The sequence below is a fragment of the Bison bison genome, unplaced genomic scaffold (genome assembly GCF_000754665.1).
Source record: "Bison bison bison isolate TAMUID 2011002044 unplaced genomic scaffold, Bison_UMD1.0 scf7180017864143, whole genome shotgun sequence".
Lineage (NCBI taxonomy): Eukaryota > Metazoa > Chordata > Mammalia > Artiodactyla > Bovidae > Bison > Bison bison.
The window spans coordinates 522,080-546,254 of NW_011494715.1; the positions used below are offsets into that span (position 1 = coordinate 522,080).

The following is a 24,175-nucleotide window of genomic DNA, read 5'->3' on the forward strand; positions in this document are numbered from 1 at the left end:
AGCAAGGGGAGAAGGTGAGGCCATTGTCGGGTATCTCTAGCCCCTAGTCCACCTCCTGTCACATGACACTGTTGTGTGCCCAGAGCAACATACGTGTTGTGCACAACTAGGTCAAGGTCCTAAAACTGACCCCCTTGCTTTCCAAAATGCTGGGAAGACATGCTCTGTTTCCCACTGGAACCACTGCTCAGCTGCCATCTTTGTTCCTCCCATTGGTCTGTGACAGAGGATGAGATGGTTGGATGGCCTCATCAACTCAATGGACATGAGTTTGAGCAAAGTCTGAAAGATAGTGAAGAACAGGGAAGCCTGGGGTCCTGCAAAGAGTCGGACACAGCTTAGGCACTGAACTACGATAGTGGCCTTCAGGACATCATAGCTCACACAGAGGCCCACATTTCAGGCCAGGAATCCTTGAAAGATGCCCGAAAACCTCAGTGTCTCTAATGAGAAGAACCATCCTCCCCAACAGGATGGCCTTGGGCACCATCTCTGCCTCACAGAAGGTATTGCCCAGACAGCACTATATCTTCACATCAATGAGTCTGCTGCTGTGTCATCTTTATTTAGTCATTGGAGGATGTAATGAAAGTCCTTCTTGATCAGACCCCAGCCTAGAGGACTTCATGAACCAGTGGTTTGGATCACAGGAGCTCTTGCTGGAAGCACATTTTTACTATTTTGAGAATAATCTTGATCCAAATCTTTTCTTGCCTAGACCTGTATTCCAATTATAAAATAAATATCAATCAGAAAAAAATGCATGAAGCTTTTTTTTTATATTGGTATTAAATCTCAAAATTGTTTTATTCCAATTTCTTTTATATTTATTATATTCCTGTTTATTTTCCATCTTTTCTTTCTTGTCATCCTCCTTTCAAAATTTATTCTTAATAAATTTTTTAAACTCACCATCATCCTTGTGATGTTAATTCCCCTGTTGTTGTTTTCCTGAACTTACCACTATAATGAACATTTTTAAAAATATATTTAGATAATAGTCACCTGATCTGGAAAGTCTGTCCTCTGATTTAACTACCATTTTTTAAAAAATATTAAGATCCATTTTTATTCTTTTCAAACTAGTGGAAGCTTTATAAACCATAAAGATGGACTGAAGGTGGATACTTTTTCATAAGTACAATAGTTGTCCTGTTTCAGACAAAGAAGTAAGACCTTTTATTTGCAAAGGCTCTTAGGGTAAACTTCCCTCACTGAAACTATTCATCTTTTGTTTTACCTAAATTGAAACTTTCAAAAGTGTTCTTTTATTTTTTCTGTTGATGTATTATTTCCAAAAATGAACTAAATGAAAATGATGTGTGAATATGAAATCATTTATTTTATATTATCTTGACTTTTGAGATTGTGAGGATAAGCTTCATCCCAAACATTTTATTTATTACCAAAATAAGCACCATAAAGAAAGAAGCAGCTTCAGCCAGGTACACAAAAATAATAGTTAAGGTGACATTAGAACACACTGAGTTTCACCAAAGCATAGAGCATGTTGTGACTACACTGTTGATTTGGTGATCATTTCAACTGTAAGCATAACCACACACCATATTTTAACAGAATTCTTGATGGGAGGCAGTATTTCATAGTCCTTGCTGCTGCTGCTAAGTCACTTCAGTCGTGTCTGACTCTGTGCAACCCCATAGATGGCAGCCCACCAGGCTCCCCTATCCCTGGGATTCTCCAGGCAAGAACACTGGAGTGGGTTGCCAGTTCCTTCTCCAATGCAGGAAAGTGAAAAGTGAAAGTGAAGTCACTTAGTCGTGTCTGACTTTTAGCAACCCCATGGACTGCAGCCTACCAGGCTCCTCTGTCCATGGGATTTTCCAGGCAAAAGTACTGAAGTGGGGTGCCATTGCCATAGTCCTTAGCACCCCAATTTTGGTCTTAATAGAACTGGCCCAAGTCGTGGCTTGGCCACTGTAGTTCATTCAAGTTATTCTATTAATACTTTTAAGTGGCAGATACATGGAGTCAAAAGACTCTTATAAAGAATGAAGTCTTAGACTCTTGTAAAAGTCAAGACTCTTGTAAAGACTGAAGGATCTTCTATACATAGAGTGTCTTAGTACCTGGTACACAGTGAGCATTCAACAGATGCTTGCTAATACTGTCACCAGGCCATTAGGATGTACTTGATCAAAATGAGTGGAAATTGTACAAATCACACAAAAAAGTATTTTGTTTTAATACAAAATCAATAGCCCTACTGCCATCTACACTTTGGGCAAGTAAAAATGGCTAAGCATTTATGCTTAGATGAAGTGGTGCACTAAATTATGAAAGGCTTTGGATAAAATAAAATTGGAAATGTAGGTGTTGTGTGTGACACAGGCTCTTATTTTAAAAACAGAAAAAAGGTTTTAAAATGTGTGTCCATCAGGTCACTAGCAATGCTTTTCTTTTCAGTAGATGGGGAGAATCAGTTATTGGAGTATTTTTGATTGCCTATGATGCATCTGGCTGTATTTACCAGCCATACAGAAGGAACTACCTCCTTTTTATGCTCTGAATACTTTCCTTTTCCACAGACATTCCCACTGGGCCTGGGAGATGGGCAGTTCTATGCATGGACAGATGGTTTGAGAAGAAAGGACTGGCATGACTATGGCAGCATGCAGAAAGAGGCTATGCGCTCAGGTATGGAGTTCAGTGTAAGCCAAGTGCTGCTTTGCTTTGTCACTTACAGCGTCTCTCATTAGCCTTCCTTCTGAGCACAGGAAGGTAGGTTTCACGGCACCGTTGGTGGTCAATGATGGGCAGAACCAAAACAATTTCAAATTTCAGAGAGGAAAAAAAGAAGAATTGCATTTACAATAGGAGATGAACAAGAGGTCATTTGAGTTTTAGAAATCTGTCGTGTTGTATACTTCTGCATGTTTTTCAATCATTACTGAGGGTATCTTGAATTGCTCTGTGAGTCTTAACTTGGCACAGACATATCTTGAGCTCAGTTCACTCATTGGGACTGTGGTGTATCTAACTGGCTGGGCCAAGGATGAAAGGAAGACCACAGTTCTAAACACTGGCAGGTGGATCAGAGGAGCCAAGGACCTGAGGTTGATGATATTTGGGCAAGCTAACAGGCGGTTCAGTGGAATTCAGTAGGTTCATCTACACAGAGCACAGTTATAGTCTTGAGGTAGTGACAGAAGAAGCATTTTACATCTTAGAAAAAGCAAAGGGTAAAAGGAAGTCCTTCTATAAGAACTTAGGTTGTTGCCAACAAGAATTCAGAAGGGTGCACCAGTAGTAACCCAGGGATAATAACATGATAGAAGTCCATATTGTACTATTCAAAATAAGGAGCTCTGTTGCTGCATTGTTGTTTGCTGGTCTTTTCTTTGTCATGGTGAAGATATCACAGGAATAGATAAGCTGTGGTTTGCTAAAAGCATCTGCCTAGCAGTGAAACTATGCATCCCAGGTCAGATGATTAGCAGAACCCTGGGAAGCTGCAGGCTGAGATTCTTCTGGCCAATCTTCCTCAGAACTTTCCAGCCAGGAAGACAAAGGTGAGGGCATTCACATGGTCATGAGGCTCTTCAGGGCTGCAAATGTTCTTAGCTCTGGGTCAGGGGTGCCTGACCTAATGAGAGTCTTCCAGTTTCTTCTTTCGTTCCTTTTCTCTTAGTAAGAATGTCGCCTAACCCCTGCTTGCCCCAAGAACATTCCCTGTGTTCAGAGCATCAGCCTCTTCCAGATTACATCATCCCTCCAGCCTTGTTTGGCCAAGACTCTACGCAGGGTCATGAAAGTGAGCTCTTTAGCAGTATTCTCACTTTCCTAGTTCTCTCATCTTCTCCCTCTGTTTGCTTGATCAGCCCTCCCTTCAGCCAGCCCTCTCTTCCTCTTTTTAACCACTGGAGAGCTGATCCCATAATTTAACAGGAAATTCATCATCGTTATCCTCATCAACTTAAAAGGTACTGAATAGATGTTTTGTGCTGGGTGCTTTACATACGTATTTTGTTTAAACTTCAGAGTGACTCTGATAAGTATTGTAATCTCCAATTCTTTAAAAGAGAAAAGGAAAGAAAAAGAACTGAGTTCTTAAGAGCTCATGAAATATTATCCAAAGTCAAATGGCTAACCAGATGCAGAGCACGATTAAGTCAGGTCTTCTTATGCTCCATTACACCCTGCTATCAGACACCTAGTAACAAAATCTGGGCAAAATGAAGTCATGACAGGACACCTATGAGAGAGAGACACATCTGGCTCTTATTCTAGCTTTTTTTGCATAAGTGGCAAGTCAGTTTGTCTTTCTGATATTTTACTTTGCTGAATTGCTATTACGACTGTAGATTATATATTTATATTTAAATAATTGGCCTATTATTTATACATGTTATAAACTCTACCAATGATAACTGTAATAGTCCATCTAAATTATTTTCACTTGATTTGGTGTGCCTGTCTTATGCTTGTGCCAATATATTTTGGATACAAAATGGAATACTTCACATTTATTTCTGTATAATATTACTCTTTCTGCCTACTGGAAAACATACCTTTAATTGTTACATCCTTAGTGGGGCAAAGGAAATTGACCTATAAAGAAAATTGGTACTACAGCAAGTTTCCTAAAGTAGACATGTCTTGTGCAATTAAAAAGCTCTTAAGTAGTAGTATGTGTATGAGTCACTGGAGGATATATGAAAAGCACAATAGACTGTAATTCATTTTTTAAATATTGTAAAATATAAATAAAAGGAGTATGCACACACAGACATACATGCCAGTACAAAGTCAAAATCAACACCTCCGTCCTTAATAAACAGGCCAAGTAATATGATTATCAGTGCTATTCTGTCTCCTCCAAACCTTGAAATCCATGTTCCCACTTACTTTCCTCTATAATTTCTTACATCTAAACTAATGCTGTTACATTCTGCCTGTGTTTGGACTTTAAAAATTGAAGCATAGTGTATGATTTTCTTCTTTCATTCAGAATTGTTTCTGAGACCCATCCTTCTGCATGTGTGCAATTCTAGTTGATTCATTATTACTGCTGTTTCATTTTCTACAACAGTTTCCACTTTGTAAACATTTTGAGAGTTCTTGAGTTTTGGTTATGTGCTCTAAGTATCCTTGCTCATGGTTATGGGATAAAGGCAATATTTTCTTAGGGTACATATTTAATAGTAGAATTGCATGTCCAAGGAATACACATTTCAATTTTACTATGTAGTACATGACAAACTGTTTCCCAAAGTTGATATACCTATTTTACTCCAGTAATGGATGGAATTCCCATTGCTCTGCATCCTGTCAACACTTAATGTTGCCTGATTTTTCATTTCTTCTGTCGTGGTGGTATGAAATAGGTACTCACTGTCACATGAATTTGCATTTTACTAATTTTAATGTAGTTGATCTCTTATTTATGCTTATGAACCGTATATGCCTACTTTTGGGTAAAATTCCTATTCCTTCCTATTTCCAATTTTTTAATTTATTTTTTCTTATTGATCCACAGAGTAATCTTATTTTGAATAATATCTTTTCCTGGTTTTATACGGTGAAAATATCTTATCCCAGAATTGTAAAATTTTTTTAATGTCTGTCTATATTGTTTAATGAATAGGAGTTCTTAATTTTGTTGTTGACAAATTTGCAAATCATTTGTAAAGGATAGGTTTAATTGATGTTCCATACTGTCTTTTTAAGCTTGAGAATTTTACCTTTTACATGGTCTGAAATGCAGCTCATCTTCATTTTTATATCATGTGAGGTAGGGACCCAATATTTATTTAGTTTTGCCTAGTTAGCTATCCAATCAACAACACCATTTCCTAGAAAATGTATTTTTCTCCACATAGACCATAAGTGTTGACTCTGTTATTAAAACATTCCATATTTGTGTGTTATCTTTCTGGCTTCTCAATTCTGTCCCATGAGTAAAAATCTTTAAACTAATAACATAATGTTTCATGTATAAATCTGTTATGTCTGTTCAGTCGCTTAGTCGTGTCCAACTCTGCCACCCCATGGACTGCAGTACACCAGGCTTCCCTGTCCATCACCAACTCCCAGCGCTTGCTCAGACCCATGTCCATTGAGTCAGTGATGCCATCCAACCATCTCATCCTCTATCATCCATTTTTCCTTCTGCCTTCACTCTTTCCCAGAATTAGGGTCTTTTCTAAAGAGTCAGCTCTTTGCATCAGGTGGCCAAAGCTGAATACTATATCTTTATAGCAGTTGTTGAAATCTGACAAAGTTCATCCTGCTTTCTTTTCTTCCTTGAGAATGTGTTGCCATTCTTAACATAAAACTTTTCTTTCAAATTTTACTTTAAAATTTCTTTAAAATTTTATTCAGCTTCTCAGACTATATGTACACATACACAGATATACACAAAATATTGGAAGTTTACAACTGTGTTAAGTATATTGATAAATTAGGGAATAATTTGCAATTTTCAATATTAAATTATTCATTCTGTGGTTTATATTTCTTGGTGCTTGTCATCTTTATGGGTATGTTTATAATTTGATTGTCAGACATTTTCAGTGGTTTTCCTAGAAAATTAACATTATATGGGTGTTGAGCATGATATTAATCTTATCAAGATTCTGAACTATTTGTTGCTGATATAGAGAAAGTTTAATTATTTTTTAATATGGACTCATTTTAGAAAACTTTCTAAACTCTTCTGTGGGTTATAATCATTTACCAATAAGTGATTTTGGATTCTCAATGTAGATATTCATAATGCCTGTACATAGTGACAGTGTGCAAAATGTTTTTCCATCCTGTACCTCATAATTTTAGTTATTTTTACTGTTTCTGCATTTGCCAGAAGCTCGAGTATCATATTGTCTAATGGATATTGATACCTAGTTTTGACTTATGATTCTGACAATAGCAAATTAGATACTTGTGTTAGGATTTTATCTACTTGATGAAAATGTACCGTACCCTGTTAACTAAGTCATCTGGGTATGGCTTTCTGAGACTTTTACTTTTTTACATCTTAATGAATGTTGATTTTAATCAAAATGTTTTGTTTGGTTGTATCTATTGGATTAAAATGCATTTTCTCCTTTGTTTTTTTTTTTTTACTTTACAATATTATATTGGTTTTGCCATACATCAACATGCATCTGTCACGGGTGTACACGTGTTCCCCATCCTGAACCCCCCTCCCACCTCCCTCCCCAATACCATCCCTCCAGATCGTCCCAGTGCACCAGCTCCAAGCCTCCTGTATTGAACCTGGACTGGCGATTCATTTCATATATGATATTATACATGTTTCAATGCCATTCTTCCAAATCATCCCCCCCTCCCTTTTCCACACAGTCCAAAAGACTGTACTATATATCTGTGTCTCTTTTGCTGTCTCACATACAGGGTTGTCATTACCATCTTTCTAAATTCCATATATATGCGCTAGTATACTGTATTGGTGTTTTTCTTTCTGGCTTACTTCACTCTGTATAATAGGCTCCAGTTTCATCCACCTCATGAGAACTGATTCAAATGTATTCTTTTCAAAGGCTGAGTAATACTCCATTGTGTATATGTACCACAGCTTTCTTATCCATTCATCTGCTGATGGACATCTAGGTTGCTTCCATGTCCTGGCTATTATAAGCAGTGCTGCGATGAACATTGGGGTACACATGTCTCTTTCAATTCTGGTTTCCTCAGTGTGTATGCCCAGCAGTGGGATTGCTGGGCCGTATGGCAGTTCTATTTCCAGTTTTTTAAGGAATCTCCACACTGTTCTCCATAGCGGCTGTACTAGTTTGCATTCCCACCAACAGTGTAAGAGGGTTCCCTTTTCTCCACACCCTCTCCAGCATTTATTGCTTGTAGACTTTTGGATCACAGCCATTCTGACTGGCATGAAATGGTACCTCATTGTGGTTTTGATTTGCATTTCTCTGGTAATGAGTGATGTTGAGCATCTTTTCGTGTGTTTGTTAGCCATCTGTATGTCTTCTTTGGAGAAATGTCTATTTAGTTCTTTGGCCCATTTTTTTATTGGGTCATTTATTTTTCTGGAATTGAGCTGCAGGAGTTGCTTATCTATTGATTTCTTTCTATTGATTTGTGATAGCAAACTTTGAATTTATGGACTAAATCTGTCTTTTTATGTATTACTAGATTTTGTTTGCTAATATTTTAGTGATTTTGTATGTCTATTTCTGAGTGAATATTGGCCATGAATTTTTCTTTCTCATAGAATCCTTGTCAAGTTTCGGTAACAATGTAATGATAACTTTGTAAAATGACTTGAGTAATGATTCTCATTTCACTAAACTTTTTAGTTTATTGTCATATGTTAAAATTATTTATTTATAGTTATGATAGTCTTGTGGGTGAAGATTATTTGAACGTGGACTTTTCTTGGAGAAAAGATTTTTCACAGTGGGGTTAAAATTTTCATATTTATTGACACATTTATTCATAACATTCCCTTAGAGATTTTATAATGTCTGTTGTACTTCAATTCATGGTGCTTTTACTTTGAAATAGCATTTATTTGTTTTTCTGTCAGTTTTTCTTTATCTGTTACACTAAGAAATTGTTGATTTATTAATCATGAATAATGAAATAACAATATTTTCATCTTATCTATGGTATGTTTTTCATTAATTTATAGTCATATTGGTATTTCTTCTTTCATTTGACTTTTACTACATTTTTCCATATTAAAAAGTTAGATTCTTATCTCCTTAATTTCAGCCTTCTTCTATTGTAGAATAAGAATTTAGGACTCTAAAATTTCCCTCCAAACACACTTTAAGTACATTACATTGATCTGTGGTTTAATGTTTTATATTTATTATGTTTTAATTATGCTACATTTTAGTTATATTTTCAAATGTATGTCCTATTTAATAAACACTGAAATTACCTTAAAAATACAAACACCCATAAGCTGCTTCCTGGTGGGACCTCAGCGATCTTTATTAAAATATATTCATAAAGTGCTGGGTGTGTGCTCAGTTGCGCTCAGTAGCTCAGTCGTGTCCCGCTCTGTGCAACCCTGGACTGTAGCCCTTCAGGCTCCTCTGTCCATTGGATTCTCCAGGCAAGAACACTGGAGTGGGTTGCCACTTCCTCCTCCAGGGGATCTTCCTGTCCTAGGGATTGAACTTGCATCTCCTGCATTGATGGCAGACTGTTTACCACTAGCACCACCTGCTTTTTGCAGATATTTTTGTTAGGGTTTTGACTGATGTTGTTGGTTTATGTTTTGTTTTGTTTTGGCAATTGTATCTTTGTGGCATATTTGATAATTTTTTAATAACAGGTATTTTAAGTACTAATTTCTATAAAAGTAGGTGGAATTTAGAAGGTAAAGTAGTAGCTGAGTTATAAGGAAATGGTGAAAATGCTTTCTCCCACCTTTGAGAAAATGGAGTTTTCTTCTTATTAAATTAATTTTTTTTGGAGTATAGTTGCTTTGCAATGTTGTGTTTCTGCTGTACAGCAAAGTGAACCAGTCATCAGTATTCATATACCCCCTCTTTTTTTTTTAAATTTCCTCCCCATTTAGGTCACCACAGAGCAAGGGGTAGAGTTTCACGTGCTATATAATAGGTTCTCATTATTTATCTATTTTATACATATTAATAGCATCAATACTATATTTGTGTCGATCTCAGACTCCGAATTCATCCCCCTCCCTTTCTCCCCTGGCAAGCATAAGTTTGTTCTCTATATCTGTGACTATTTCTGCTTAGAAAAAGTTCACCTATCCCATTTTTCTAGATTCCACATATCAGCAAAATTTGTTTTTCTCTGACTTACTTCACTCTGTATGGCAGTCTCTAGGTCCATCCATGTCTCTGTAGATTGCTCTATTTCATTCCTTTTCTATGGCTCAGTGATATTCCATTGTATATATGTACCATATCTTCTTTATCCATTCTGTTGATTGACATTTAGGTTGCTTCCATGTCCTGGCTGTTGTAAATACTGCTGCAGTGAATATCAGGGTGCATGCATACTTTTGAATTATGGTTTTCTCCAGATACAGAAGTGGGATTGTTGGATAATTTGGTAGCTCTATTTTTACTTATTAAATAACACCTCCATAGTGGCTATACCAATTTAAATTCCTTTCAACAGTGTAGGAGGATTTCCTTTCCTCTACACTCTCTGCAGCCTTTATTGTTTGTATCAATAGATTATTTGAGATGGCTATTCTGACCAATGTGAGGAGATACCTCATTGTAGTTTTGATTTGCATTTCTTAATAATTAGTGATGCTGAGTATATTTTCATGTGCCTCTTGACCACCTATGTATTTTCTTTGGAGAAATGGCTCTTTAGATGTTCTGCCTGGTTTTTTATTGTGTTGTTTGGTTTGTTTTTTATATTGAGTTGTATGAGCTGTTTGTATAGTTTTGAGATTAGTCCTCTGTTAGTCAATTTATTGAAAAATATTTCCTTCCATTCTGAGGGTTGTCCTTTCATTTTGTTTACGGTTTCCTTTGTTGTGCAAAAGCTTGTAAGTTTAATCAGGTCCCATTTGTTTGTTTGTTTTTAATTTCTTTAGTCAGTATTCAGCCTTACATTTAGGTATTCAATTCATTTTAAGTTTATTTTTGTGTATGATGTTAGGGTGTGTTCTTTCAGTCTTTTCTATGTAGCTGTCTAGTTTTCCCAGCATCACTTATTAAAGAGGCTCTCTTTTCTCCATTGTATATTCCTGCCTCCTTTCTCATAGGTTAGGTAGCCAGAGTTGCATGGGTTTATCTCTGGACTCTATCCTATTCTATAGATCTATATTCCTGTTTTTGTGCCAGTGCCATACTGTTTTGTTGACTATAGCTTTGTAGTAAAGTCTAAGTTCAAGAGGGCTGATTCCTCCAGCTCTGTTCTTCTTTCTCAAGATTGCTTTCATTATTTAGAGTCATTTGTGTTTCCATACAAATTGTGAAATTTTTTGTTAATACGTCTGTGAAAAAAAATGCCCTTGATAATTTGATAGTGATTACAACTGAATCTGTAGATGTCTTTGGGTTGAGGAAATGGAAAGTTATTATATTAAAAATGTACATATATAAGGAGCAATTAAATGATTTCCAAACATTAAGTGTAACTTAGTTATTTTTTGGTACATCTGTATCCTTAGAGTTATAGTAAATTATAAGAATTTCTTTTAATTTGTTAGAAGAATTCTAATTAATGTTTTTTAGAGTTTCTATTATTTCATAGTATTTGTTTTGGGAAGTAGCATTAACCAAACCAAATTACCTATAGAAGAATAATGTCCAAAATACCATTTCAGGTTCAGGCAGGCTTCCTAGATGAAGTAAACCAAATTTTCAAAAATAAAGTCATATCCTGAAACCAGATACACTTGTGCTTTCATCTAATTAATTTTTCTGAATTCTCTTTCTCATTATTTCCTATGATCAAAGTCATATTTTAGGCATTATTGATTGTGCTCGTATATCTTATATATGATCCCATTATATTTTATTTAGTTTCATATCATTTTAGAATTTAGTGACATTTGATTTTATTTCCTAGCAACTTAGCTATCATTTTGAGTTTTATTATATCACAAAATGGATAAACATGCTTTTTGAACCATCATTCAAATTATTATAACAATTGAATGAAATGAACTGAAATACAGACTGTTTTGAAATATAAGAGATAGTGTCTGAATTGATGGGTCAGTGGTTCAATATCAATTAAGCTTGGTGTAATCATTATATTAATAGCAGCTAAAGATATGCTACTAAAGAGGTACTCAGCTGACATCATTCCATGTATAAATTGAAAAATGTGACATATTTCTGATATAAAGACAAACTCTGCCTATGGCATTCCTCTGAATGATGAATCTCATAATTTCTGCTGGATGTCCAGAAGAAAATTCAATTAGTGTAGGCAGCTGTTTCTAATTATGTGATATTCCTTATTTCTCCTACCACTGCTGTTTAAGTGGTAAAACATGCTTTTTAGGTCAGCCATCCAGAGTGATGCAGGGGTGTGTATGTAAGTGCATACATCTTGGTGTGGTTTATGAAATCCTTCATATGGCCCGTGATCTGTATTTCTAGAGAGTATCTATTTTTAGTTTTGAAATGTAAAAGTCCATTATTTTTATTATAGCTCAAATTTCACTGTGTTTATCACTAGATTTTTGAATGTCAATATATGTGAATTCAACAGGAGGAAATATGTTTTCAATCTTTGCAGGGGCTCTCTTTCTCTGAAATAGTTTATATTCTCATATAATCACAACCATGCATTCCACTATGTGGATTAGGTATCCTCTGGAATTATATCTAAGTTCTCATTATTTCCATTTGTGTAGTTAGTCATAATAACAGGTTTTACCAGTGAAGATTTTCTCTGTCTTGTCATTTATTCAATTGTTGATTCACTTATTTGACAAATACTTAAAATATGGATGTCACTATATTTCAAATACTATTCCAAACTATGGAAGAAAAAAAAATAGACAAAAATGAATTCTAGTAGCATTTCTGTGGCATGAGGATAGTTGCAGGTGCTTTCACTCCAGCCATGACCCCGTGGTTGTCACAGAGACATGACATGACATGGTTATCGACACCACGGCTGTTTAAATACTGACCGTTAATCTCTCGTGCTTAAACTTTTTCAGTCATCTCCTCACTGATATCCCTACGCCATGGTCAGTGCTTCAAATTGCAGCTAGAGTCATCTTCTAAAAACACATAACCAGATCATTCCACTCCTCTGCTCCAAAGCATACAAACCCAGTGATCAAATCCAAAATGTACTGCAAGTCCTTTCTGTGAATATGAACTGCAGCACTATCCACTCCCAGGCTTCCCCAGGGCCTCAGTGGAGAAACAACCCACCTGCCCATGTAGAAGTGGGTTCAACCCCTGGATCGGGAAGATCCCCTGGGTCAGGAAATAGCAACCCAATCCAGTATTCTTGCCTGGAAAATCCACAGACAGAGGAGCCTCGTGGGCTACAGTTTGAGGGGTCACCATGACTTGAGCACGACTGAGCACGCACAGGATCCACCCCTGACCAGCGGCTCTCATCTCCTCATCTACTGTTTGGTGTGTAGTGTCTCCACTGGCCACGTTGTCCTCTGCTTTCCCTCAAGAATGATAAATATGTTCCAGGAACTTTTCGCTTGTTGTTCCCGCTGTGTGGACCAAATGCTGTGGTCTGTATTGTCACTGCCCCTCCCCCTTCCGTAAGGTCTCAGACCATATATCAGCTGTTTCTATGTGCCTGCCCCAATCACCATATCATCGTGTAGAGACAGAGTCCATTTCATTCACGGTCCATCTTTTGACCCTACTTAATTTTTACAGCAGTTATCCTTCTATCTCTGGAGTAGGAATTGGAAATCCCCTCCGGTATTCTTGCCTGGAAAATTCCATGGACAGAGGTCATACTAATGATGGTGAGTTTCCATCACAAGACCTCTGAAAAGCCTGAACTAAAACTATTTGAGAGGTAAGGAAGCACCATGGTTTAAAATGATTCACAGTGGGTTTTCCTAAGTTCCTTTAAACAAGAGCTCCCTTTAGTGCTGATCAGGGACCCATTTTGCTCTTAAATGTCTTTATTCTACTTAATTGAATGAGATTGCCAGCTGCACAGAATGAAAAACAAAAATGTGCTCCATCTGGAGAGACCATAAGTGCTTTGCTTTCAGGGGAAAAAAAAAAAAGGTCACTGTGCCATAACTACAGTGGCTCCTGGCCATCTTTTATGGATGCCTCATGTCTCATTTTTTGTTTCCTGTACTATATAGCAGGTCCTTGATTAGTTACTATTTTATATATGAGAGTGTATATGTCAGTCCCAACCTCCCAGTGTATTCCTCCCACCCTCTCTCCCTTGGTAACCATAGGTTTGTTTTCTGCATCTGTGACTCTGTTTCTGTTTTGTAAATAAGTTCATTTGTCCTGTTTGGTGGGGGAGGGGCAGTGTTCCCCAGGTAGCTCAATTGTAAAAGAATCCAATGCAGGAGACACGGGTTCAATCCCTGGGTTTGGGAGATGCCCTGGAGGAGGAAATGGAAACCCACTCCAGTATTCTTGCCTGGAAAATGCGATGGACAATCCATGGAGCCACAAAGGGTCAGAAAAGACTTAGTGACTAAACAAGAGCTTTTTTTTTTTTTTTTAGATTCCATATATAAGTAATAGCATTTGTGTCTCTTAAAAGTAGTATCTGGCCTTTTTTTGTTACTACAGTGAACATCATTTATTGTTAACAGTTTAGTCTAATTTATACATCTACGATGTGTTCTCAATAAATTTCATAATGAAGTTTGTTGGAAGGTGGTAAAATTTGGGAATATTACCAAAACAACATTATTATTCATTAGATTAAAATTAACTTTTAATGAAATATTTCCTTTGACACTCATTCTATAATAATGAAAACATAAACTGGAACTGAAAAGACAGTGAGCATTCTGTTGAGATGTATTCTTTATGGGGCTAATAATAGAATGAAATTTAGCTGAAACTGAGGTAAGTGACAGTTACCAAGGGAGAATTCCCTTCAGTATCACAATATGAAAATAGCAATATAGACACATCTCAGAAAATTTGTTAAACTGAACTCAGTTCATGTTTTTTAAAAAAGAAAAAGTTAACTTTAAAACAAAAATTCAGTTTAAGCATATGTTGCAAAAGTTGAAATATCAACTTCCATAAGCAAGTGTATATGGGCTTAATTAGCCTTTTTTTCTCATTAGTGGTTTAATTAAGCTGTGGTTTAATGATGATGCTTGTTTCAGAGTCATTTTAAGTGTTAATTAAGTTAAATAAGTAAACTATCTGGGCTGTAGTATATATTCAATATATGGATATCTGTATATAGGCAGACCTCGTTTTATTGTTCTTCATTTTATTGTACTTGGCAGATATTACTTTTTTTTTTTTTTTTGGCAAACTGAAGGTTTGTGACAACCCTGCTTTCAGTAAGTCTATTAGCACCATTTCTCCAACACATTTGCTCACAATGTTGTAAACATTTCTATTATTATTACACTTGTTAAGGTGATCTTTGCTCAGGGATCTCTGAAGTTCCTATTATAAATGTTGGGAGGCACCATGGACCACACTCACAGAATACAGGGGACTTGCTAAATGCCATGTGTTCTGACAGCTCCATGGCTACCCACTCCATCTTTCTCCCTTCCTCAGGTCTCCCTATTCCCTGAGACACAACAATATATTGAAATTAGGCCTATTAATAATCCCACATGGCCTCCAGGTGCTCAAGTGAAGGGAGGAGTTCCATGTCTCTCAATTTAAGTCAAAAGCTAGACAGGTTGAAGCTTAGTGAGGAAGGCAGGTCAAAAGCTGAGACAGGCCAAAAGCTAAATCTCTTATGCCAAACAGTGAACCAAGTGTAAGTGCAAAGGAAAACTTCCTAATCAAAATTAAATTTGCTGCCACTATAAGCACATGAATGATAAGAAAATCAAACAGCCTTACTGCTCATATGAACAAAGGTGTAGTGGCCAGGATAAAAGATCAAACCAGTCTCAACATTCCCTTAAACCAAGGCATAATCCAGAGCAAGTTTACAAGTCTCTTCAGTTCTATGGTTGTGTGTTTAGTCACTTCAGTAGTGTCCAACTCTTTGTGACCCTATGGATTGTAGCCCACTAGGACCAAGACCATTCCCATAGAAAAGAAATGCAAAAAAGCAAAATGGTTGTCTGGGGAGGCCTTACAAATAGCTGTGAAAAGAAGAGAACCAAAAAGCAAAGGAGAAAAGGAAAGATATAAACATCTGAATGCAGAGTTCCAAAGAAGAGCAAGAAGATATAAGAAAGCCTTCTTCAGCAATCAATGCAAAGAAACAGAGGAAAACAACAGAATGGGAAAGACTAGGGATCTCTTCAAGAAAATCAGAGATACAAAAAGAACATTTCATGCAAAGATGAGCTTGATAAAGGACAGAAATGGTATGGACCTAACAGAAGCAGAAGATATTAAGAAGAGATGGCAAGAATACACAGAAGAACTGTACAAAAAAGATCTTCATGACCCAGATAATCACGATGGTGTGATCACTGACCTAGAGACAGACATCCTGGTATGTGAAGTCAAGTGGGCCTTAGAAAGCATCACTATGAACAAAGCTAGTGGAGGTGATGGAATTGCAGTTGAGCTATTCCAAATCCTGAAAGATGATGCTGTGAAAGTGCTGCACTCAATATGCCAGCAAATTTGGAAAACTTTCCACAGGACTGGAAAAGGTCAGTTTTCATTCCAATCCCAAAGAAAGGCAATGCCAAAGAATGCTCAAACTACCACACAATTGCACTCATCTCACATGCTAGTAAAGTAATGCTCAAAATTCTCCAAGCGAGGCTTCAGCAATATGTGAAACATGAACTTCCTGATGTTCAAGCTGGTTTTAGAAAAGGCAGAGGAACCAGAGATCAAATTGCTGACATTCGCTGGATCATAGAAAAAGCAAAAGAATTCCAGAAAAACATCTATTTCTGCTTTATTGACTATGCCAAAGCCTTTGACTGTGTGGATCACAATAAACTGTGGAAAATTCTGAAAGAGATGGGAATACCAGACCACCTGACCTGCCTCTTGAGAAACTGTATGCAGGTCAGGAAGCAACAGTTAGAACTAGACATGGAACACAGACTGGTTCCAAATAGGAAAAGGAGTACGTCAAGGCTGTATATTGTCACCCTGCTTATTTAACTTATATGCAGAGTACATCATGAGAAATGCTGGACTGGAAGAAACACAAACTGGAATCAAGATTGCCGGGAGAAATATCAATAACCTCAGATATGCAGATGACACCACCCTTATGGCAGAAAGTGAAGAGGAACTCAAAAGCCTCTTGATGAAAGTGAAAGAGGAGAGTGAAAAAGTTGGCTTAAAGCTCAACATTCAGAAAATGAAGATCATGGCATCCGGTCCCACCACTTCATGGGAAATAGATGGGGAAACAGTGTCAGACTTTATTTTGGGGGGCTCCAAAATCACTGCAGATGGTGATTGCAGCCATGAAATTAAAAGACGCTTACTCCTTGGAAGGAAAGTTATGACCAACCTCATATTCAAAAGCAGAGAGATTACTTTGCCAACAAAGGTTCGTCTAGTCAAGGCTATGGTTTTTCCTGTGGTCATGTATGGATGTGAGAGTTGGACTGTGAAGAAGGCTGAGCACCGAAGAATTGATGCTTTTGAGCTGTGGTGTTGGAGAAGACTCTTGGGAGTCCCTTGGACTGCAAGGAGATTCAACCAGTTCATTCTGAAGGAGATCAGCCCTGGGATTTCTTTGGAAGGAATGATGCTAAAGCTGAAATTCCAGTACTTTGGCCACCTCATGCAAAGAGTTGACTCTTTGGAAAAGACTCTGATGCTGGGAGGGATTGGGGGCAGGAGGAGAAGGGGACGACAGAGGATGAGATGGCTGGATGGCATCACTGACTCAATGGACGTGAGTCTGAGTGAACTCTGGGAGTTGGTGATGGACAGGGAGGCCTGGTGTGCTGCGATTCATGGGGTCACAAAAAGTCGGACATGACTGAGTGACTGATCTGATCTGATCTGATCTGAGGCTCCACTCTCAATGGGATTCTCCAGGCAAGAATACTGAAGTGGGCTGCTAAGCCCTCCTCCAGGGAATCTTCTCAACTCAGAGATCAAACTCTTGTCTCGTATGTCTCCTACATTGGCAAGTGTGTTCTTTACCACTAGCACCATCTGGGAAGCCCTCAATTCTGAGGGCTGAGAAAGGTGAGGAAACTGCAGAAGAAAAAGTTTAAAGAAAAGTGACTGGGTCATCAGGCTGAAGGAAAGAAGCCATCTGCATAATATAAAAGTGCGAGGTGAAACAGCAATTGCTGATATAGAAGCTACAGCAAATTACCCATGAGATCCAGCTAAGATAATTCATGAAGGTGGCTGCACTGCACATGAGTATTTCTGTGGAGATGAAACTACCTTCTTTTGGAAGAAAATACTGGGGACCTTCCCAGGTGGCGCTGAGGTAAAGACTCTGCCTGCCAATGCAAGAGATGCAGGTTCAGTCCCTAGGTCAGGAAGACCCCCTGGTATAGGAAATGGCAACTCACTTCACTATTGTTGCCTGGGAAATCCCATGGACAGAGGAGTCTGGTGGGTTATACAGTCCATGGGGTCTCCCAGAATCAGACATGACTTAGAGACTAAACAAAAACACCAATGCTATGATAACTGAGTTTCCCATGACTTGAAGGAAATCGTTCATTCCTTTGCTCTCAAATAGTCATTGCTGCCACTGCTGCTAAGTCACTTCAGTCGTGTCCGACTCTGTGCGACCCCATAGATGGAAGCCTACCAGGCTCCCCCGTCCCTGGGATTCTCCAGGCAAGAACACTGGAGTGGGTTGCCCTTTCCTTCTCCAATGCATGAAAGTGAAAAGTGAAAGTGAAGTCGCTCAGTCATGTCCGACCCTCAGCGACCCCATGGACTGCAGCCTTCCAGGCTCCTCCGTCCATGGGATTTTCCAGGCAAGAGTACTGGAGTGGGGTGCCATTGCCTTCTCTGTCATTAAGGCTTTGTATTTTGGGCACAAGGCATAGAGATTCAGTGATAATTTGAACACGCTCCAAAATTCATATCCAGGACCCGCCATAAGTTGATCAGTAATGAGTTCTGGGCCACCCCAGCTCCTTTATCTACCAAGGGCTATAGAGGAAATATATAAAGGAACGGAAAAGGAGAATGCCAATGGGAGAGACCCAAACAAGACTTCCATACACTAGTTCAGAACCAGAGACCCTAGTTTGATTTGATGCTCTTTAAGTGAGTTGCAGAGGTTTTGGAGAAGCCTTCATGCATGCCAGATGAAATCACCTGTGCCTTACAACACTTCCTAGTCCAGAAACATGGCGTAAGTGGTCCTCAGGAATACTAGAAGCTCAGATCTAGCATTTTTATTTTATTTTATTTTTTATTGTATTTTTAACTTTACAATATTGTATTTGTTCTGCCACAAATCAACATGAATCCACCACAGGTATACACATGCTCCCCATCCTGAACCCTCCTCCCCCCTCCCTCCCCGTACCATCCCTCTGGGTCGTCCCAGTGCACCAGCCCCAAGCATCGAGTATCGTGCATCGAACCTGGACTGGCGACTTGTTTCATATATGATATTATATGTGTTTCAATGCCATTCTCCCAAATCATCCCACTCTCTCCCTCTCCCACAGAGTCCAAAAGACAGTTCTATAAATCAGTGTCTCTTTTGCTGTCTCGTATACAGGATTATTCTTACCATCTTTCTAAATTCCATATATATGCGTTAGTATACTGTATTGGTATTTTTCTTTCTGGCTTACCACTCTGTATAATAGACTCTATAATGTTGCATTAGTATCTGGTGTATGGCAAATGTACATATATATGTTATGTATGTATATATTTCAGATTATTATCCCATATATGTTATGACAAAATATTGAGCATAGTTCCATGTCCTATAAGCAGGTCCTTGTTAGTTATCTATTTTATATGTAGTAGTGTGTCTATACTATATACAGAGGACATATATATATATATATATACATACATACATACATACAGGGAAGCGTCAATAGTTTGGCCAGCTGTGAAGGGCCAATTCATTGGAAAAGACCTTGATGCTGGGAAAGATTGAGGGCAAGGAGAAGGGGGAGACAGAGATTAGATGGTTGGATGGCATCACTGAGTGAATGGACATGAATTTGAGCAAACTTCAGGAGATAGTAAAGGAGAGGGATGCCTGGTGTGCTGCAGTCTATGAGGTCACAGAGTCAGACAAGACTGAGCAACTAAGCACAGCACAGATATCATAAAATAATGGAAAAATAGGATTTGATGGTCAAGGGATTTAATTTAATACAGTGTTTGGTTTACTGATGTGAAGTGACTAAGAAAGCACTGCAGAATTAGTATTATCAGGCATTTAATAATAATTTGAATTTCCTTGGTGACCAACTGAGCCTTAGGCATCCAAATACATTATTGGACTACAATGGATAGATTAATCTAATAGACACTGACCTAGATTAACTGTCTAATAGAATTTGGTAATGCATATTAGGGCTTCCCTGATAGCTCAGTTGGTAAAGAATCCTCCTGCAATGCAGGAGACCCTAATTTGATTCCTGGGTCAGGAAGATCCCCTGGAGAAGATATAGGCTACCCACTCCAGTGTTCTTGGGCTTCCCTTGTGGCTCAGCTGATAAAGAATCCACCTGCAGTGTGGGAGACCTGGATTCAATCCCTGAGTTGAGAAGATCCCCTGGAGAAGGGAAAGCTAACCACTCCAGTATTCTGGTCTAAAGAATTTGATGGAATACTGTCCATGGAGTCACAAACAGTGAGACATGACTGAGCAACTTTCACTCACTCACTCAGTGCATATTAACTGAGATGTATTTATTAGTAGAGATTCCACTCATGCACAAAATAATTTTATATTGTTTTGAGGTACAAGAAGCATTAAGGAAAAACTTTTGAAGTTTTAGCAGATATTTTATGAATAAATTATGGGCCGAGCCCACCAGGTTCCTCTGTCCATGGAATTCTCCAAGCAAGAGTATTGGAGTGAGTTGCCATTCCCTTCTCTATGGGATCTTCCTGACCCAGGGATTGAACCCAGGTCTCCAGCACTGCAGACAGATTCTTTACTCTCTGAGCCACCAGGGAAGCCTAAAGTATTGGATTGATATTTAATTCTTAGCCTTTGTGTATTACAATTTAGAAATATTTTATGTAACTTAATGAGATATTTTATAAGCCTCTGATATATGCATCACAAGAATTTTATAAACAGAAAAGTCATTAAAATTATTATCTAAATTTTGAAAGCCAGTTAATATTATGACAAAGATCTAGCCTTTTTTTCTATAAGTCCTATATTATTATTTACTTTATATGACATTTTATTATTTAATCTTCTCTGTTTTTACAGTTCCTTAACTTGTGTACAGTGATTTTTTTTTTGCACATTGCCTCAGTGTTTCTCACAAAAATCCTATAAAGTAGGGATAGTAAATATTAATATTAGTTCAAAATAAGGAAAAATTTAGAAGAATGATTTTTTACATATACATGTATGATTTTATACATGTGCATGTATGTTATATCAAGCGGTTATATATGCATACACACATATATGTTCAAATCAATGCCATAACTCCAGGGAATTCTGGGGACTGCTGTCTTTTATCTGCTGCTTATTCTCATCTCTTTATGAGAATCTCTCAAAGTCTCTTTGACTTTCTTCTTGGACTCTTGCCCTTTATAACACCTGTGCCCTGAATTGCCCTGTGCTCATCCACCTGTGTTTCGAGTGGCTCCCAGGTTCATGGTGATAACTTAGTTTCTCTGATGACTCAGTCCTCCAACTATGCTCAGAACCCCAGATCTCCTCTCTGTGAACCCTCCCATGTGTCTGGAATCCTTGAGGTTTATATGTCCTCCAAATCCTGATGCCCTCATTCTCTGAATCTGGCCACTGCACCTACAGCAAACAGCTATTGGCGTGCACTTTGTCATTAGTCACTTGAACCTGAACTCTCTCCAGAGAACCTCACAAAAAACAGCTCCTTCAACCAGTCTTTGTGTCTAAAGAACTCAGCTCTAAGTTTCTGAAGTCCTATCAGAAACCAGTATCAGTTAGACACCAACTGGCTGTTCTAGACACTTGTTTCCTCCAGTCCACTGCTGGCATGGGAACAATGCCCATCTATGAAAACCCTTAAGAAAATAATATTAAGCCAACAGACATCTTTCAGTTTAGTTCAGTCACTCAGTTGTATCTGACTCTTTGCGACCCCATGGACTGCCACACACCAGACTTCCCTGTCCATCACCAACTCCCAGAGCTTGCTCAAACTCATGCCCATTCAGTAGGTGATGCCAACTAACCATCTCATCCTCTGTCATCCCCTTCTCCTCCTGCCTCCAGTCTGTCCCAGCATCAGGGTCTTTTCCAGTGAGTCAGGTCTTCATATCATGTGGTCAAAGTATTGAAGCTTCAGCTTCATCATTAGTCCTTCCAATGAATATTCAGACTGATTTCCTATAAGATTGATGGGTTTAATCACCTTGCAGTCCAAGGGACTCTGGACAGTCTTGTCCAACACCACAGTTCAAATGCATCACTTTTTGGTGCTCAGCTTTCTTTATTGTCCAACCCTCACATCCATGCATGACTACTGGAAAAACCATACCTTTGACTATATAGATCTTTGTCAGCTAAGTAATGTTTCTGCTTTTTATATGCTATCTTGGTTGGTCATAATTTTTCTTCCAAAGGAACTAGTGTCTTTTAATTTCATGGCTGCAGTCACCATCTGCAGTGATTTCGGAGCCCAAGAATATAAAATCTGTCACTCTTTCCATTATTTCCCCATCTATTTGCCATGAAGTGATGGTACCAGATGCATTGATTTTCATTTTTGCAGTGTTGAGTTTCAAGACAGCTTTTTCACTCTCCTCTTTCATTTTCATCGAGAGGCTCTTTAGTTCCTCTTTACTTTCTGCCATGAGGATGGTGTCATCTACATATCTGAGATTATTTATATTTCTCCCAGCAATCTTGATTCTTGTGCTTTATCCAGCTTGGCATTTTGCATGATGTACTCTGCATATAAGTTAAATAGACAGAGTGACAATACCCAGCCTTGACATGCTCCTTTCCCAATTTGGAACCAATCTGTTATTCCATGTCCAGTTCTAACTGTTGCTTCTTGACCTGCATATAGATTTCTCAAGAAGCAGGTAAGGTGGTCTGGTATTCCTATATCTTAAATAATTTTTCACAGTCTGTTTATCCACACAGTCAAAGGCTTTAGCATAGTCAATAAAGCAGAAGTAGATGTTTCTCTGGAATTCCCTTGCTTTTTCTTTGATCCAATGGATATTGACAATTTGATGTCCAATTTGTCTGCTTTTCCTAAATCCAGCTTGAATATCTGAAAGTTTTTGGCTCATGTACTATTGAGGCATATCTGGGGAATTTTGAGCATTACTTTGCTAGCATGTGAGATGAGTGCAATTGTGCAGTAGTTTGAACATTCTTTGGCATTGTCCTTCCTTGGGATTGGAATGAAGACTGCCTTTTTCCATCCCTGTGGTCACTGCTGAGTTTTCCAAAGTGGTTAGCATATTGGGTGTAGTACTTTCACAGCATCATCTTTTAGGATTTGAAATAACTCAGCTGGAATTCTATCACCTCCAATTCCTTTGACTTTGCACTCCAGGATGTCTGGCTCTAGGTGAGTGATCACACCATCATGGTTATCTGGGTCACTGAGATATTTTTTTGTATAGTTCTTCTGTGTATTCTTGCCTCCTCTTGTTAATATCTTCTGCATCTGTTAGGTCCATACCATTTCTGTCCTTTATTGTGCCTATCTTTTCATGAAATATTCCCTTGGTATCTCTAATTTTCTTGAAGAGATCTCTAGTCTTTCCCATTCTCTTCTTCTCATCTATTTCCTTGCATGGATCACTGAGGAAGGCTTTCTTATCTCTCCTTGCTATTCTTTGGAACTCTGCATTCAGATGGGTATATCTTTCCTTTTCTCCTTTGCCTTTTGCTTGTCTTCTTTTCTCAGCTATTTGTAAGGCCTCCTCAGAAAATCATTTTGCCTTTTTGCATTTCTTCTTCTTGGGATGGTTTTGGTCACCACCTACTATACAATGTTAGGAACCTCTGTCCATAATTCTTCAGGCACTCTGTCTATCAGATCTAATCCCTTGAATCTATTTGTCATTTCCACTGTATAATCATAAGGGATTTGATTTAGGTCATAGCTGAATGATCTAGTGGTTTTCCCTACTTTCTTCAATTTAAGTCTGAATTTTGCAATAAAGATTTCATGATCTGAGCCACAGTCAGCTCCCAGTCTTGTTTTTGCTGACTGAATAGAGCTTCTCCATCTTTGGCTGCAAAGACTATAATCAATCTGACCATCCGGTGATGTCCATGTGTACAGTCTTCTCTTTTGTTGTTGGAAGAGGGTGTTTGCTATGACCAATTCTTTATCTTGGGAAAACTCTTGTTAGCCTTTGCTCTGCTTCCTTTTGTACTCCAAAGCCAAATTTGTCTGTTACTCCAGGTATCTCTTGGCTTCCTCCTTTTGCATTTCAGTCCCCTATGATGAAAAGGACATCTTTTTTTT

At 38.1% G+C, this 24,175-nt stretch overlaps 1 protein-coding gene across 1 annotated transcript in view; it reads left to right on the top strand.

Annotated features, from left to right (window-relative positions):
* Nucleotides 1–2,549: 2,549 nt before the first annotated feature.
* The window catches only part of GALNTL6 (polypeptide N-acetylgalactosaminyltransferase-like 6), a 1,008,296-nt gene continuing 986,670 nt past the window's right edge, over nt 2,550–24,175 (top strand). The window contains exon 1 of the mRNA XM_010840244.1: nt 2,550–2,658. Within this exon, the coding sequence (XP_010838546.1) occupies nt 2,634–2,658 (25 nt within the window). The 5' untranslated portion in view covers nt 2,550–2,633. The remainder of the gene's footprint in view (nt 2,659–24,175) is intronic.